Source organism: Parasteatoda tepidariorum, chromosome 6 (genome assembly GCF_043381705.1).
Source record: "Parasteatoda tepidariorum isolate YZ-2023 chromosome 6, CAS_Ptep_4.0, whole genome shotgun sequence".
Lineage (NCBI taxonomy): Eukaryota > Metazoa > Arthropoda > Arachnida > Araneae > Theridiidae > Parasteatoda > Parasteatoda tepidariorum.
Genome location: NC_092209.1, coordinates 66,668,103 through 66,682,815, shown reverse-complemented (window position 1 = coordinate 66,682,815; position 14,713 = coordinate 66,668,103). Strand labels below are relative to the sequence as shown.

Here is a 14,713-nt window from a genome sequence, read left to right as displayed (position 1 = left end):
AAGACTTTAAAACAAAACTTACAACAGTTACTTTTCTCAACAACTGAAATTTAGAATAGTGTGATTAAGAAAAATATGTGAACTGTTTGCAATTTCAAATTAATATTGAAATGTACAGGTTTAGAATTTTCTACAGTGAAAAGTTTTCGGAACTTCAGTGTTCTAAAAAGTATACAAAAGCTAGACGTTAAGAACGTATCCAATGAGCGAGCAAAGCGAGCATCGGATTGCGAAGCAATCCGAAATGAACGGCGAAAGCAGTTCCGGGGGATGGCGAGCGATAGCGAGCAGGGGGCGAAGCCTCCTAGTATTTCTTTATTTTTGTAAGACAGTATTTTTTTCATAAAATTTTCATGCAATTTACGTTACTGGGGGTCGCACAAAAAAATTACCATACTGTTATTGAAGCTGGTGACATTTAATTAATTGTGGTAATAAGTACTATTGGCGCTATAGGTAATAGGCACTTAAAATACTAATATAGGTAGCTAATATGCTAATAAAGTTACCTAATATATTAATATAGGTATGCAGGTACTGGGGTAATGAGTATTTTTCTGTCCTTCGAAACGGATAAGTACCAATTTTTATGCATGAATATTTCTTTAAACTGAGAATTAAAATAAAAATTATGTTTTTTTTTTTTTTTAAATATTATTGAAATAATCTGTACAATTTGTTTAAGATCTCCCGGAACAGATAAGAACCAATTTTTATGCATGAATTTAGAAAAGGAATTAAAGTAACAATTATAATTTTTTAAACTAATACTTGTCATAAAATTTCATAAATTAAAATATAAAACATATTTTTAAATGCTTTGAAGACAAAAAGGAGGAATAATTTGAAAAAATGGGCTTAGAAAGTGCATTAAATGTAAACTAGACAGACTTCTTTTTGTGCCTTTTACGTGGAAGTACTTTTTTGTACCTTTCACAAATTTTAGTCTTTCTGGACGACTAGGAATGGTGTAGAAAGAATCTTAATTTCTTTCGATTCTTTTATTATGAGAAAAATCAAATCTCCGTATAGAGTAAACCAATAATTAAATTTTCGGCAATTTTTTTTAGACATTTTAAGTAAGTCTGTTAAGATGTGGTAAAGAAATAGCCCGTATTTTTGTCTGGTACAAGGAATTATCTGAAAAAAATGTAAAATCCAAGTCATGTTCAGCAGAAAAAACGGTCATGAGCACTCCAAAGAAAAAACGGTCATGGATGATGTTCATCGCAGATACTTGTTAGTTTGCTTACAACTAACAAGTTTTGCACACAAAAACTAACAAAAGGCTAGTTAAATTAGTTTTCTTACCAAAACTAGCAAGGTTAGTTAAAATGTTAGTTTGTTTTTTAGAATTAATAAGATAAGTTAATACTTTAGTTTGCTTATAAGAATCAACTTGGTTGGTTTGCTCATCCGAATTAAAAAGCTTAATTTTCTTATAAGAACTAACAAGGAAGAATTGTTGTAATATAAAGAATTTCACACTTGTCACATTAGGACGGAAAATATAGCTTAAATCAATCAAAAAATTCAACTCCAAATAGTGCGTCAGTAAAATTTAGATAAACTCAGATTTTTTTAAAATTTGTTTTTACATTTTTGTGTAATTTAATTTTAAAATTTATTTCTAGAGAAATGCAGTTCTGGCCTATTCTATTATCGCAGAAGTACCAGGACTAAAGCCTGTTATGCCAGCTGGAGCTATGTACATGATGGTACTACATTATATACATTAATTTACATATATATTAAATTGCATATATATTAAATTGCATATATATTAAATTACATACATAAATATTATTATATTTATGATTTAATTATGAATTTAGCATAAATAACTTCAGAAATGATTATCTAATAACTAAACTAGTTTTTTGTGATATTTTCTACAATTATGAGCAAAACGGTGATAAATGAAGAATACTAGATTTAAATATTTTATTCAACTTCTGAAAAACTCCTTTTTATTTATTTATTTTTTGTGAGTTCGATTATACTCATAAAATATTTCAGGAACTCTGTGTGTTATACTCACGTATATAATAATGTATATATTTGAAAATTTTTAAACTATGAAACAATACAACAAAAGTCATGGCATGGCATTCAAGTTTTTTACAAAAAATAGTTCAAAAAATCACAACCAGAGACAATAGCTCTAACAAAGAAAATAGCTATTTATACTATATTTAGGTCAAAGATTTTTTGAAAATTACGGCTTCTTGCCAATTTAGAATCATTTCATGGTTTTTGTGAAAATACAAAATATAGCTTTATCCAAAAAGTAGAAACTTTAGGGGCGGGTTTAAAAGAGAAAAGCTAAAGCTTGGTAATAATATTAATTTCAAATCGCTTCAAACTATTGATTTTTAGACATTTGATCCGAATGACTCCATTCATGCAAATTTTTATTTCTATAAGATTAGACTTTGCGTTCTTTATTTAAGGTGTTTCGTTAGGGCTGCCCTTAATGTATATTTTCAGAATCTTTGTACAAAATTAAGTAAAAAAGGTATACGCAATAGAGGTCGTAAATTAATATTTAAGCGAGGAACAAAAATGATTTCTCAATGTGTAAATCGAATCACTACAAAGAAAGACAGGATTAAAAACATTGAAATATTTTTGATGGCTGTAGGAAACAAAAAGAAGCCAAAAGTCTATTACTAGAAAATTTCTTCGAACTTCATCAGGCAATCAAACCAGTTTTCATGTCTTTCACTTCGCCTTCCGCACAAGTGATTCGGTAGATATTGATAGCATATAAAAAATATTTATATATTTATCTTTAATTGTTTAGTTTTATTATGAATCATGGTGAATTATTTTAAATATTTTATAATCTGTATCGCTGTAATTTTCTTAATCAACAAAATACATGCCTTATTTCCTTAAGGGAGGATCGGGCATACTAAAAACTTTCTTCCTCAATTAAATATTAATTTACGACCTCTAATGTATATACTTTTATAAATTTCTTCTAAATAACGATTTAAAAATATATATGTAAAGAATAGTGCTTTATAGTGCAATAGCACCTTACATATATGGATACTAAATAATCGATACTAAAAACCCAAAATTACGGATAACACATTTTAATGACGAATAAGAACATACACAAAATGCAAACAGTACAACAACGCTACTTTTTAGAACTTTTTAAAAACGAAATGAGGAAAAAAAGAACATTTGTCCTCTCCAACAGCGACAAACTATTGCTTAATGTCTTTAACCAGGGGTCTGTCCAGACATTTTGTAAAAGGTCCGGTTTTTGTAAAATTGTGAAAAAATTACTTCGTAATTTGTAAATATAAAATAAACGTCAAGTCGCATTCTTTCAACCTGGGCCCGGCTTTTATGAATTTGTGCAAATAGGGTCCGGTTATTGCAAAAAACTTTTTGAAGGAGTTTTTAAATTGTAAAGACATACAAGATTATGCTCAGCCCTGTAAAATTATAATTAAAAAAATTACATTTTCAAAACCAAACAGCAACTGCTGCTTCTAAATTAGGGATACAACATACAAATATCTGGTATTTAGCCTATACTGCTGAACGCAGAATATTCATTTCTGACGAATAATGGAAGAAGCGTCTGCTGAAGACAAAACTTTATTCGTTTACATCCATCTTTCTTATTTTCCCCTCTGGGAAGGGTTTATTCAATTAACAAAACAATAATGAAGATAAACAAATTTGTGAAGGGTCCGATTAAAAGAAAAATCATTTTCTGAAGGGTCCGTTTTTAAATTAAAATATTTTATGAAAGGTCCGTTTTAATGAAAAGATATTTTGTGAAGGGTCCGTTGACGGACCCAAATTTCTTCTAAACAGACCCCTGCTTTAACAATATAATTTTTTTACATTCACGTGCTTTATCATACTCTTACATTGTTGAAATTAGTTGTTTTACTTATTGTATACAATAATATTTTGCTAGGTTGGAATTCAAAAATCATCTTTCCCAGCTTTTAAGCATGACATGGATTTCGTTGAATTCCTGATGTCGGAGCAATCAGTCTTCTGCCTTCCCGGATGTGTGAGTTATCAATACTTATTCAGAATGAATTCAGTCAAAGAGGTATCAAACCTTAATTCAATAGATTTTAGTGAAAATATGGCTTTTATTATTTCAGTGCTTCGACTATCCGAACTACTTCCGAATAGTGTTGACGGTTCCAGAGGAACAAATGATTGAAGCTTGCGAACGCATCAAGGAGTTCTGCACCAACCACTACACTCTTAGTTCACCCACTCCGTCATACAATACGGAGATGTTATTGAAGACGCAGATGCCGCTCCAAGTCTGATGGAGAGTAAGAAGTTTGAAGATCTTGTATGATTTGTGTTCAAACATAGAAATGTTTTATCCTTTGACTGAGATATTGCTATATCTAAAGCATTTATTTAAAAGCGGTTGTATTCTTATTTAAGGTATAGGTAAACTCTGTTTTCATATTTTCTAAAGGTAGATACCACACTTAATATACATTTTTAGGATTTTTAGTATCCTTAATTAAAATTGATTAAAAGTAACTACGCAAATTAGGGATCACAAATTATAATTCAAGTGAGATAGAACAAAAACCGGCGTTGGTAGGACCTGGAATAAATCAGAAAGTGGCAGCTAAGATTTTCTACTGAAAATATTTAAATAAAGGTTTAACTTAAGAGTTGCGAAAAAATGAAAAATCCGAATTTTTTAGATTTGCATATACGTTTCATAAAATATTTGCATAAAATGTGGTAGATATGAATAACTTAAAATATTACTTTCTAAAATTTCGCTTGAAAAACGTTGACATATTTAGTGGTCAATATAAGTAAAGGATGGATTAAAATCATCTTTTTGAGGATGGAATTTAAATTCGGATCTAACAAAAAGGGAGGAATTCCAGTCCTAGTAGAGAAATAAATTGGTTTATGATCATTTTAATCCTTCCTTTGCTGTTCTTGGCCTCAATAATGATTATTCAGAGTTTAAAAAACGTTTTTCTCTCTTCAATATGAATTTGAGCCTTCATTTTTACAAGGATATATATATATATAAAGGGCAATCAGTACATAACACCCCACATAAAAAATTTTAGTCGTACGAACTTTTCACAACAAGTAAAACCAAATGCAATAATTTAGAGCTAAAGTGTCTTTGAGTATCATATTTTAATTTAAAAGCTTTAATTCAAAAAAAAAAAATTAATTCAAAAATTTGCCATTTATAAAATTGTTTGCCGACAGGTTTAAAAATAAAATTAATGAAACAAAATATTTTTTAATGAAAAATAGAATGTGAAAATCAATTTTAATATTTTAAAATTGAAAATTAGAATCTCCCCTCAAAATGCGATCTTTGAATAAAGTAAAATGTTTTAAAATTACTAAAACACTTTTCTTTTTGTTAATTGTGAAAAATTTAAAAACTACATTTAATATTTTTAAGGAAAATGTAAAAGAAGAGTTTACCTACACGTTGATAATAGAATGAAAACTGATTTTGATACCGTTTACCACCTTATGGCAATTATTTTAGGTCATAAAAGGTAGGGTATACTGCTACTACACAGAAAAGAAGTACTACTATTATAAACATATCTATGAACTTTTATTGTTACGATCTGTTATTTAAACTTATTTACTATTACATTATTCCGAATAGTGTTATGTGAAGAATATACATATTATAATGCTATTATAGAATGTAAATTAAAAATATATTTTAAAATAAAGACTTCTGTTAAAAATATCTTCTTTATATATTATTCATTGTTTTAAAAAAAACCGTTTCAGCAAAAACCATGTGGTTCTTACAGCCTCTACTTAATTTCAGACGCTTTACAGCGGCAAACTTCATAAAAATTAGACCCATTAGCAAAAAAGATTTTAAACCATTATATTTTTTTGTGTACGACTTCTATATCCTATAATTTTATATTAAAAACTGATGGCAATTTAAAATATGAATTCTCTACTTCTTTATTCATCTATTAATATGCACATTCAAAATTATTCTATCTATTGACGAAACAAAGAAATTCAAAACATATTGGAATAATCAAGACTTTTAATTACGACTGATTGAACATCTGTATCAAGAATAAGTAACGATGTCATTTGATTCTAAGAATTATTCTTATTTCCCCCTTCAGCCATCATTAAAGAAGAAAAGTATAGAGTATATTAGAAATTAGGTTACAATTTTGTCAACATAAATCTGCTGGCAAGCTATTTTTTTCCACGCGTCTCAGGTCATAACTTATTATTTGCGATTATTACACGATTTTTATTATTGGCTCATTCGACGTTTTATAACGCTCAAGCGGATTCCTATTAGCCCTGGGTACATGCAGAATCTGACTAAGGCATAGGCAGCTGCCCCGGGCCCCCTAATCGAATAGAAAGTTTATTTTACGTTTCCTTCTTTAATGAACTTTTTCTTAAAATATCAATACAGTGTAAAATCCATCAGTTATATGTTAACTTCTTCATTAATCTATAGTATGAACACAAAAATTCAATATTTCGTAAATCCGTGGCTTTCTAGGAAGGAATTCAGCTGAATATTTGCAATTACGATGGTCAAATTTGCCCAATGAAATGACTGAATTTCTACATATTTCAAAATGCAATATGTTTACAAAAATATGGGCTTCTGATTAGCTTAATTGAGCCATCGTAATTGCGAAAATTTAGCTTAATTCCGCCCTAATGTTAGCAAGGGTATGAATTTTTCGCACCTAGATGACCAAGTTAACAATCAGAAAACTGCATTCAGCATGAAGAACATAGAATAGTCAGAAAATCATCAAAATGGACAGAACAATACTTCGTCTGACCACTGGAGGGGGGGGGACTTTATAGCTATTTTAAGCTCTAGTCAATTTTCTTGTTATATATCAATAATGAGGTGAAAAATGTAAATACCTCCGTAAAGTTCGGCTCTTCATTACTGAAGCAGAGGGGGGCCCTATTGGGCTAGCTCGAGCCCTGCACACACACATACATATTTGAAGTTTGATTACAATTTTGTCATAATAAATCTGCTGGCAAGCTATTTTTTCCCAATCGTCTCAGGTCATAACATTTTTTTTTNTTTTTTTTTTTTTTTTTTTTTTTTTTTTTTTTTTTTTTTTTTTTTTTTGCGTTTCCTATACAATTTTTGGCTCATTCGACGTTTTATAACGCAAAAGCGAAATCACTGTCTCCTTTTAGCCTGGTACATTACAAAGTCCTATCATTATATGAAGATGCCACTACAAGTCAAGATGAGATCTGAGAAAAATTTGATTATCAGTTGATTACGTGCATTGATTATTTGAATTAAATTTTCATGGTATCTGAAGGAATTGTGAAACGTAAAAATAGAAAAAAAAATTTAATATTATTCTGTTACATGAAACAAAATAAAGAAATAAACAAATACGGGTTTTTTTTAAATTTTTATTTTTTTTTGACAAAGTCAGATTAAAGTCAAATATTGAACAATATGAGGAGGAATAAAATACTAGGTTGACAATCCAATATACTACGCATTTTTCTATTAATTTGAAACATTATTTGTACAGCTTAAATACAGAGAAAAAATTTTGGAATGCATTTTTAATCCCAATGGAAATGGTAATACTTCTAAAAATATAGATGACTAATTTTTATTTTAAGCGATATTGGACGAAATATTTACACTAATTGCTACCTTTTTCAAGTAAGTCAAAGAATAATTAATATAATGAGTAAATTTATACATGATAGACAAAGACTGAGCATTTGCAGTTCACATATTTCACATGATTGTGCTATAGCAAAAGAGTGAAGCACTATTAATAGCACATGTGCATTAGTATTAGAAGCCAATATCTTTTTCACTGTTTGGCGTCTGAAAAAGTCGACTGTTTACATCTTACACAAAATGTTTTATAAATGCGCATTTAATACTAATATACAAATACTTATATCATTTAATAAAAAATACTTACATTAGTGATCCACGGGCTAGTTATTTCGTAAGCAGGAAATAGTTCTACATGGTATTAGAGCAGTGGTTTCTTAATGAGAAGAATATAGGTAAAATCTACATATTTATAATTGCTATATTTATAAGAAATGTGTTAAAATTAGCCTTAAATTTTATGCAGTCTTCAAAATATTTTAATCTTTACAGCCAGAAAAGTAATTTTGATATGTCATACAAAATGGGCAAATTGCAGAAAAATTATTATTTTACTGTAATAATTTGTGTTTTAAAACAACTTCAAAACGGAATTTAACATTTTTTTATGCATCTTTACTTATGTGTTAATAAAAATATGTTTTTTTTTCATTTTAAAATAAATAAAATAACCTTACATATAGATATACTTTTTTGATAAACAATTATTTTATTACAATATTTTGTAATTTTTTTTTTAAAAAAAAGAAGCTAGATTTAACATTTTTTAAGAGAAACTGTGAATGTAATGGCACTTGCATTGTCCAAAGAGCAACTCAAAAACAAAAAAGCCGTTTTAAGTTTTTAAATATGTGATCAACAAAAGTTAACAAATAAATCGCGGAAAAAAAATTCTCGATTAGCCAATTGCGCGATCTTAAATTTTAATAAGTCGTTTTAATAAGTATTTTTCAACAAAAGTGAGACTTTATCAGCAAGACACAGTTAACTCTTAAAAGTTTATCATAATTCTTGAAAACCCAATATGTATATAGAAACTATTTATTGATTATCGTATACTGCCGTGCATTAGAAAAATCAACGTAAATGACAAAAAATTTAAAATTGAAATTTTTATACATTTAGCACTTTTATACTTAAAAAAAAATTTATATAATAAACTTTGTTTTCAGTTTTTCTAAATTATATTTTAGCTTTCATCGCATTAGCAATCGAAAGAAAATAGTTGTCTAGCCCAGTGGTTTTCAATTTTTTTGGGCTACCGAATCCTAAACAATCAACATTCTTTCGGTGGAGCCTCTACTTAATAATTATAATTTAAGGTAATTGTGATCATTATAACCTATAAAAGACTATATTTAAAATATTTAATGAAAGGAATTAAGATTCTAATTATTAATAATCTAAAATTAGGTTTTATGTTCGGCAATTAAATTTGCAATCCTTGTGCTATATTTAATCTAGGTATGAATTAGTTTCTAGTGCATACACATAAGCTGAAAAGGATTAAAAATAAGCTAAATTATGGCTTACTTCGAAAGGATAACTTTAAAGAATTGGTATAAACGTTGAAGTTTGTTTTTACGGAAACATGCTACTTCATTAAAGAATTATATTATTTTGTTTTGAAAAGTACGATAGGAAATACTAGTGAAATATTTTATGAATGCTTGTTCTTTCATAATTTGTTCAGTATACTGTTATTAGAAATATTCTATTTTCTTTCCATTTCAATGGCCTTTTACTTGGAATAATTTCATAAAAGCAACCGAAAGATTAAATAAACTATGAATTATAAGTTACATTTAATTGTAATCAGAGGTTTCAAAACTAAAAGTACTAATTCGCGAAATCCCTTTCACTCTTACACGGAATCCTAGGATTCCGCGAACCACCATCTAGAAAGTTCCACTTCTCCACCCTTCATCTAGAAAGTTCCACCACTTCCTCAAAATCTATCATGAAGCACTTACGTTAATTTTTTTAATTGCAAGGCAGTACAGTACATTATTAGAATCCTATACAATACAATAATGTAATGTAATAATGTTCTATGGTTTAGACCAGTGTTTCCCAAACTTATGACTTTTGCGTACCCTTTCTAAATTTTTCGAAATGCTGTGTACCACTAATAAAAAAAATGAATGTATTTTTTTTTTAAAAATATGTTTATTTTTCTTTTTGGTACAAAGTTTTGTTCATAAGTTTTTATTTGCATCAGTGAGAAAGATGATATTGTTTTTGCTGTAATAAATTATATGGATAAAAATTATATTTTATAAAAATAATCAAAATAAGTAGAGTTTATTACAAACCTTTACAATAAAAAAATTGCACCAAAGTTAAAAATCACAACTGGCTGTTGACACCATTAATTATTAATTCTGCAAAAAATAGCTAAAAGAAAAAAACGTAGTCGTAAATTTTCATGGCTAGCTTTGTTTTCAAATAAAATTTTTTGAATATTTCGTTTGTTGCAAGATATTTCGCATAAGAACGCGTACCCCCGCTAAACTGTTCCCGTACCCCTGGGGGTACGCGTGCCACACTTTGGGAAACACTGGTTTAGACTATCAACCATAACGAATTTCGATACCTTATCAGCCATTTTGTATTGCCGTTCTAAGATTTTATGAAAACAACAGAAATAGCATACTGTTAATAGAAGCTGTAAAACAAGAACAGCTATACACAATATCGCCGGCTGATTAGGAAAAAATTTAATAGCAATTTATTTATATAATTCGTTTTCCATTTATCAAAAGGGAAAAAAAAAAGATTAAATTTAAAAGAAAAACAAATAGGACGAAAAATTTGAAGTCAAAAGGTCTAAAACAAAATTAATAGCAGTTGTCACAATCGAAAGGATTGCAGCACTATCTCACAGAAATAACATTCCATTTAAGTTTCCGTGTACACTTATATCATACAAATTTAACAGTAAAAAGAATCAATATTTCGGTACCAAAATACATATGAAACTCATTACTCAGGACAGTAGTAAATACATTCGAATCTCGTTAACAAGAATTTCTTTAAACGTGAACAAATTTTTTATGTTCTTGGTAATTTCCCCATTAAAGTTAATAATTTTAAATTTCAAAGTAACTAATTGTGTTTATTATGAGAATATAGAATAAAAATTATAAATGATTCATTATTTAGTAAAAGATAAAAACACTTTTTTTGACATTATTTTATAAATCCAAAGTAAGGATTTATATTTAGAAAATGTTATTAATTTCTGACTCACAAATAGAGGGCGCTGATATCAGTTATGAAAATTATGTAAATTTATCAATCATTTGTGTGACAGGCAAAGAATCGGATTAGAAGGCAAACAACTATTTCCCACACACTGTATTTGTTTAGTTTATAGATTTATTAAATTTGCTTGATATTTAAATTTAGCATAAGGTTGCACCATTCTACAATGAATCATCATCGCAAAGAACGCATGTTAGACATAAATATAAAATATCTGTTAATTGATACAATTGTCATAGACAAAAAATTTCAAACAAATAACGTGAACAAATTTTCTGTGTTCCATCGAGTTGACGTTAACGAGTTTCGATTATAGTTACAAGTTAAAATAGTTAAATTTGCTAATTAATGCTTACAGTCAGAAAAATAGCTTAAATTTGGCAAACAATAATAATATTCAATCCAATTGAGTTCCAGAAAATTCACGTAAAATGAATATTAGATTCATTGTAACCCAATGGAATGAATGATGCGGTATTAGTACTAGTTTCCAACAAGTTTTAAAATAACGTTTTTGTATTATTAAATACAATGTTGCTCAATTTTTTTTTCTTAATATACATAGACTAGCATATACACAATAAAGATAATTTTAAAATTTTATAAATTCTAATCACGATTTGTTTCAATAATATACTGCTAATTTATTTCTTAAATGTCCAAAGCAATTAATTGACATATTCCAAAATACATTAAACCACAGAAAACTTTTCTTATATTTATTTAAAATTCGCAAAAGAACCTAGGTACTTGTGAGAATATAATAGGAAAATAATAAAACTTTTCAATATTTAACAATAATTTGGCAAAGCTATTGATTTTTCAAAGTTCTGCAAAATCAATATATTTTAGATGAGTCATTCAGGAAGCTCTCAAAAAATTATCTCTGGTAGTTTTATCATCACAAATCAGGTTGGGAAAAAAAAAGAATAAATCGATGTTATTACCAAAGATGACAGCAAAAGAGTAATTCTGATTGGGGTAGACTCCCTGGTAAAGTCCTTCACATTCCCCTTCCCTTTAAAAGTGGTAATTGCAAATAAAAGACAATTTGTAAAACTTCCTGTAGGGGAAAACAGAGCTTAAAGCTACTACCTAATGATTTCGTCTGTTCCTTCTTTTATTGATAAAATATATATAATAAATATGTAGAAATAGCTAAAATCTATAAGTGGTTTCTGAGGAATAATTTAAAATCTCAATTAGTACATTTTGATATTTAAAAATAAATGAATAAAAAGAGAAACAGGATATTAATTATTATTAAGTGTTAAATTATCGTTTCCTGAGATTTTTTTAGCACCTTTCTCGTATGTGTTCAAAATATCATAATCTTTGCCGAAATTATAAAAATTATTTCGCGGGAATAAATAATTTAAAANGGAGTTCTATCACCACAAAGAATAAATCGATGTTATTACCAAAGATGACAGCAAAAGAGTAATTCTGATTGGGGTAGACTCCCTGGTAAAGTCCTTCACATTCCCCTTCCCTTTAAAAGTGGTAATTGCAAATAAAAGACAATTTGTAAAACTTCCTGTAGGGGAAAACAGAGCTTAAAGCTACTACCTAATGATTTCGTCTGTTCCTTCTTTTATTGATAAAATATATATAATAAATATGTAGAAATAGAAAAATCTGTAAGTGGTTTCTGAGGAACAATTTAAAATCTCAAATTAGTACATTTTGATATTTAAAAATAAATGAATAAAAAGAGAAACAGTATATTATTAAGCGTTAAATTAACGTTTCCTGAGATTTTGAGCACCTTTCTAGTAAGTGTTCAAAAAATCATAATCTTTGCCGAAATTACAAAAATTGTTTCAAGGGAATAAAAAAGAAAAGAAAATAATTATGATCTGTTAATTACAGTAAACTTGTCTTGATCTAAAACATTTACTTTAGCAGCTTGTTTAATTAAGATAGTTCAAGAATTTTATCAAAGAATGAATTAACGACATATGATTTATAATTATGGTAATACTTAATAGTTAAAAAGTAAACATGCTTGTTAAACAGCAAGTAAACATCAAAACCATCGGATTTAGAAAGGTTTGTTAAACCAGAAAATATGTTATTTTCAAGCTACATATTCTACTTTGTATCTTCTATTCAAGAAACTATAATTAATAATTACTATTATGAAATTTTCAAATAAAACATTTTTTTAAATATTCATCAACAGTGTAACATTTTAATAAAAATATTAACTGAAATTCACGTGCATAAATAAGATACAAATAATATTAACTAAAGTAGGAAATAAGCCTTCGCTAAATTTAATTAAATGACGTTCACTTACTAGAATTTTCATACTTACGTGCTCTGTAACGTCTATTTTACTCCATCTTACATCAATAACAAAATGAATTTTTGTTACTGCGCTTATATTAAGTTAACGATTAATTAAATGATGCATTGAGCCATTTATTTTTCACTGAGCCGCAATTATATAGAACATTTTCGTTCGTGAATTGCTTTGTTATATAGTTTATTATATAACCATTACAACTAAATCTTGGACGAAAAAAACAAACTAGAATAAGCTCGTTTTATTAATTTTATTTTATTCATGCTAATTGTCCCAGCTAGCTTGAATGTCTGGAGGAAAAAAATTATACAATTAGGATGTTCATCAGCCCTAATTAAAGTACGCATTCAAGTACAAAAAATTATGTGCATTTAGGTTATTGGCCTACTCATTATATAGAGGAACAAAATACAACCCAATAGGAAAATGTAACAATAAATAGGGATAGCAAGAAAGAAAAATTTCTTATCCTTATTTTCTACAATTATTATTATTAATTGTAGAAATTCAATTTTCTTTGTCCAAATCTAAATCCCATTCAGAAATTCGATTTTATTGGGGTTTTTTCGTTTTATTTTTTAAAAACTGGAACAAGCATTTAATTAATAAAAACATAAGGCACAGATATTTAATATATTTAACAGCACATCGTAACCTATTGTGAAGAGAGTCTAAATAAAATTGAAGTACAAAGCTCTGTCTTGGAATCTTGAGTATTATCAGGCGTTAAGGCGGAAGAGATAAATGAGAATTGATGGAAAAGTGAACGGAAATAAGAAGAAAATATTTATCTTTAATATAAAAGACCAAAATTATCTTTTTTTTATGAATGTGATGCTTCATAAAAATATTATGAAAAGTATTGACTCAGAACTGGAACACTGTCACAAGCATTTTGTAAGCGATTATTTTTAGATTATAAAACTGTGGTACAGATATTAAAAAAAAGGGGGGAAGGAATGTCTTTGGAAAAAAGGATGTAGCAAAAATCTAAGGGTTAATTTTTTTTCTAGGGATTATCAGAAAAGAAATATTAAAAAAATTTTTGGAAAATTGGATTTTTGAATAATTGCTACTTTACCTTACAATAAATCCATTTTTCTTTTACTCAATAAAAAAATTATTAAGGTAATTTCAGTATATATTTATCCAAGTAGATTGGCAGGTAAAAACATAATTCATATTATGGTTACAATATTATAACTAGATACAAAATTAGGACATTTTGCTATTGGACAGTAGTGGAATTTTTGACAGTGGCTACTTGTTCAAAAATTGAAAATTTTAAACGAATAAAAAAAATTTATATTAATAATGTAAGGCATTTTTTTAAACATTTCTTAATATATGATAAATAAAACAAGATTTATTTTTGAAATGAAGAAGAAGAAAAATCAAGAAACTAGCGTGAATTAAGGTAATTTTCAAAATATTAAAAAATATAATAATTAACCCATATTTAT

General features: G+C 27.7%; 2 protein-coding genes across 2 annotated transcripts in view; both read left to right on the top strand.

Annotated features, from left to right (window-relative positions):
- LOC107445588 (Tyrosine aminotransferase) overlaps positions 1-5,750 on the top strand; it is a 43,905-nt gene extending 38,155 nt beyond the window's left edge. The window contains exons 11-12 of the mRNA XM_071182468.1: positions 3,950-4,048; positions 4,146-5,750. Of these exons, the coding sequence (XP_071038569.1) occupies positions 3,950-4,048; positions 4,146-4,319 (273 nt within the window). The 3' untranslated portion in view covers positions 4,320-5,750. The remainder of the gene's footprint in view (positions 1-3,949; positions 4,049-4,145) is intronic.
- LOC107445576 (tRNA Selenocysteine associated protein) overlaps positions 1-14,713 on the top strand; it is a 363,438-nt gene that overhangs the window by 310,111 nt on the left and 38,614 nt on the right. The gene's annotated exons all lie outside the window — the stretch shown is intronic.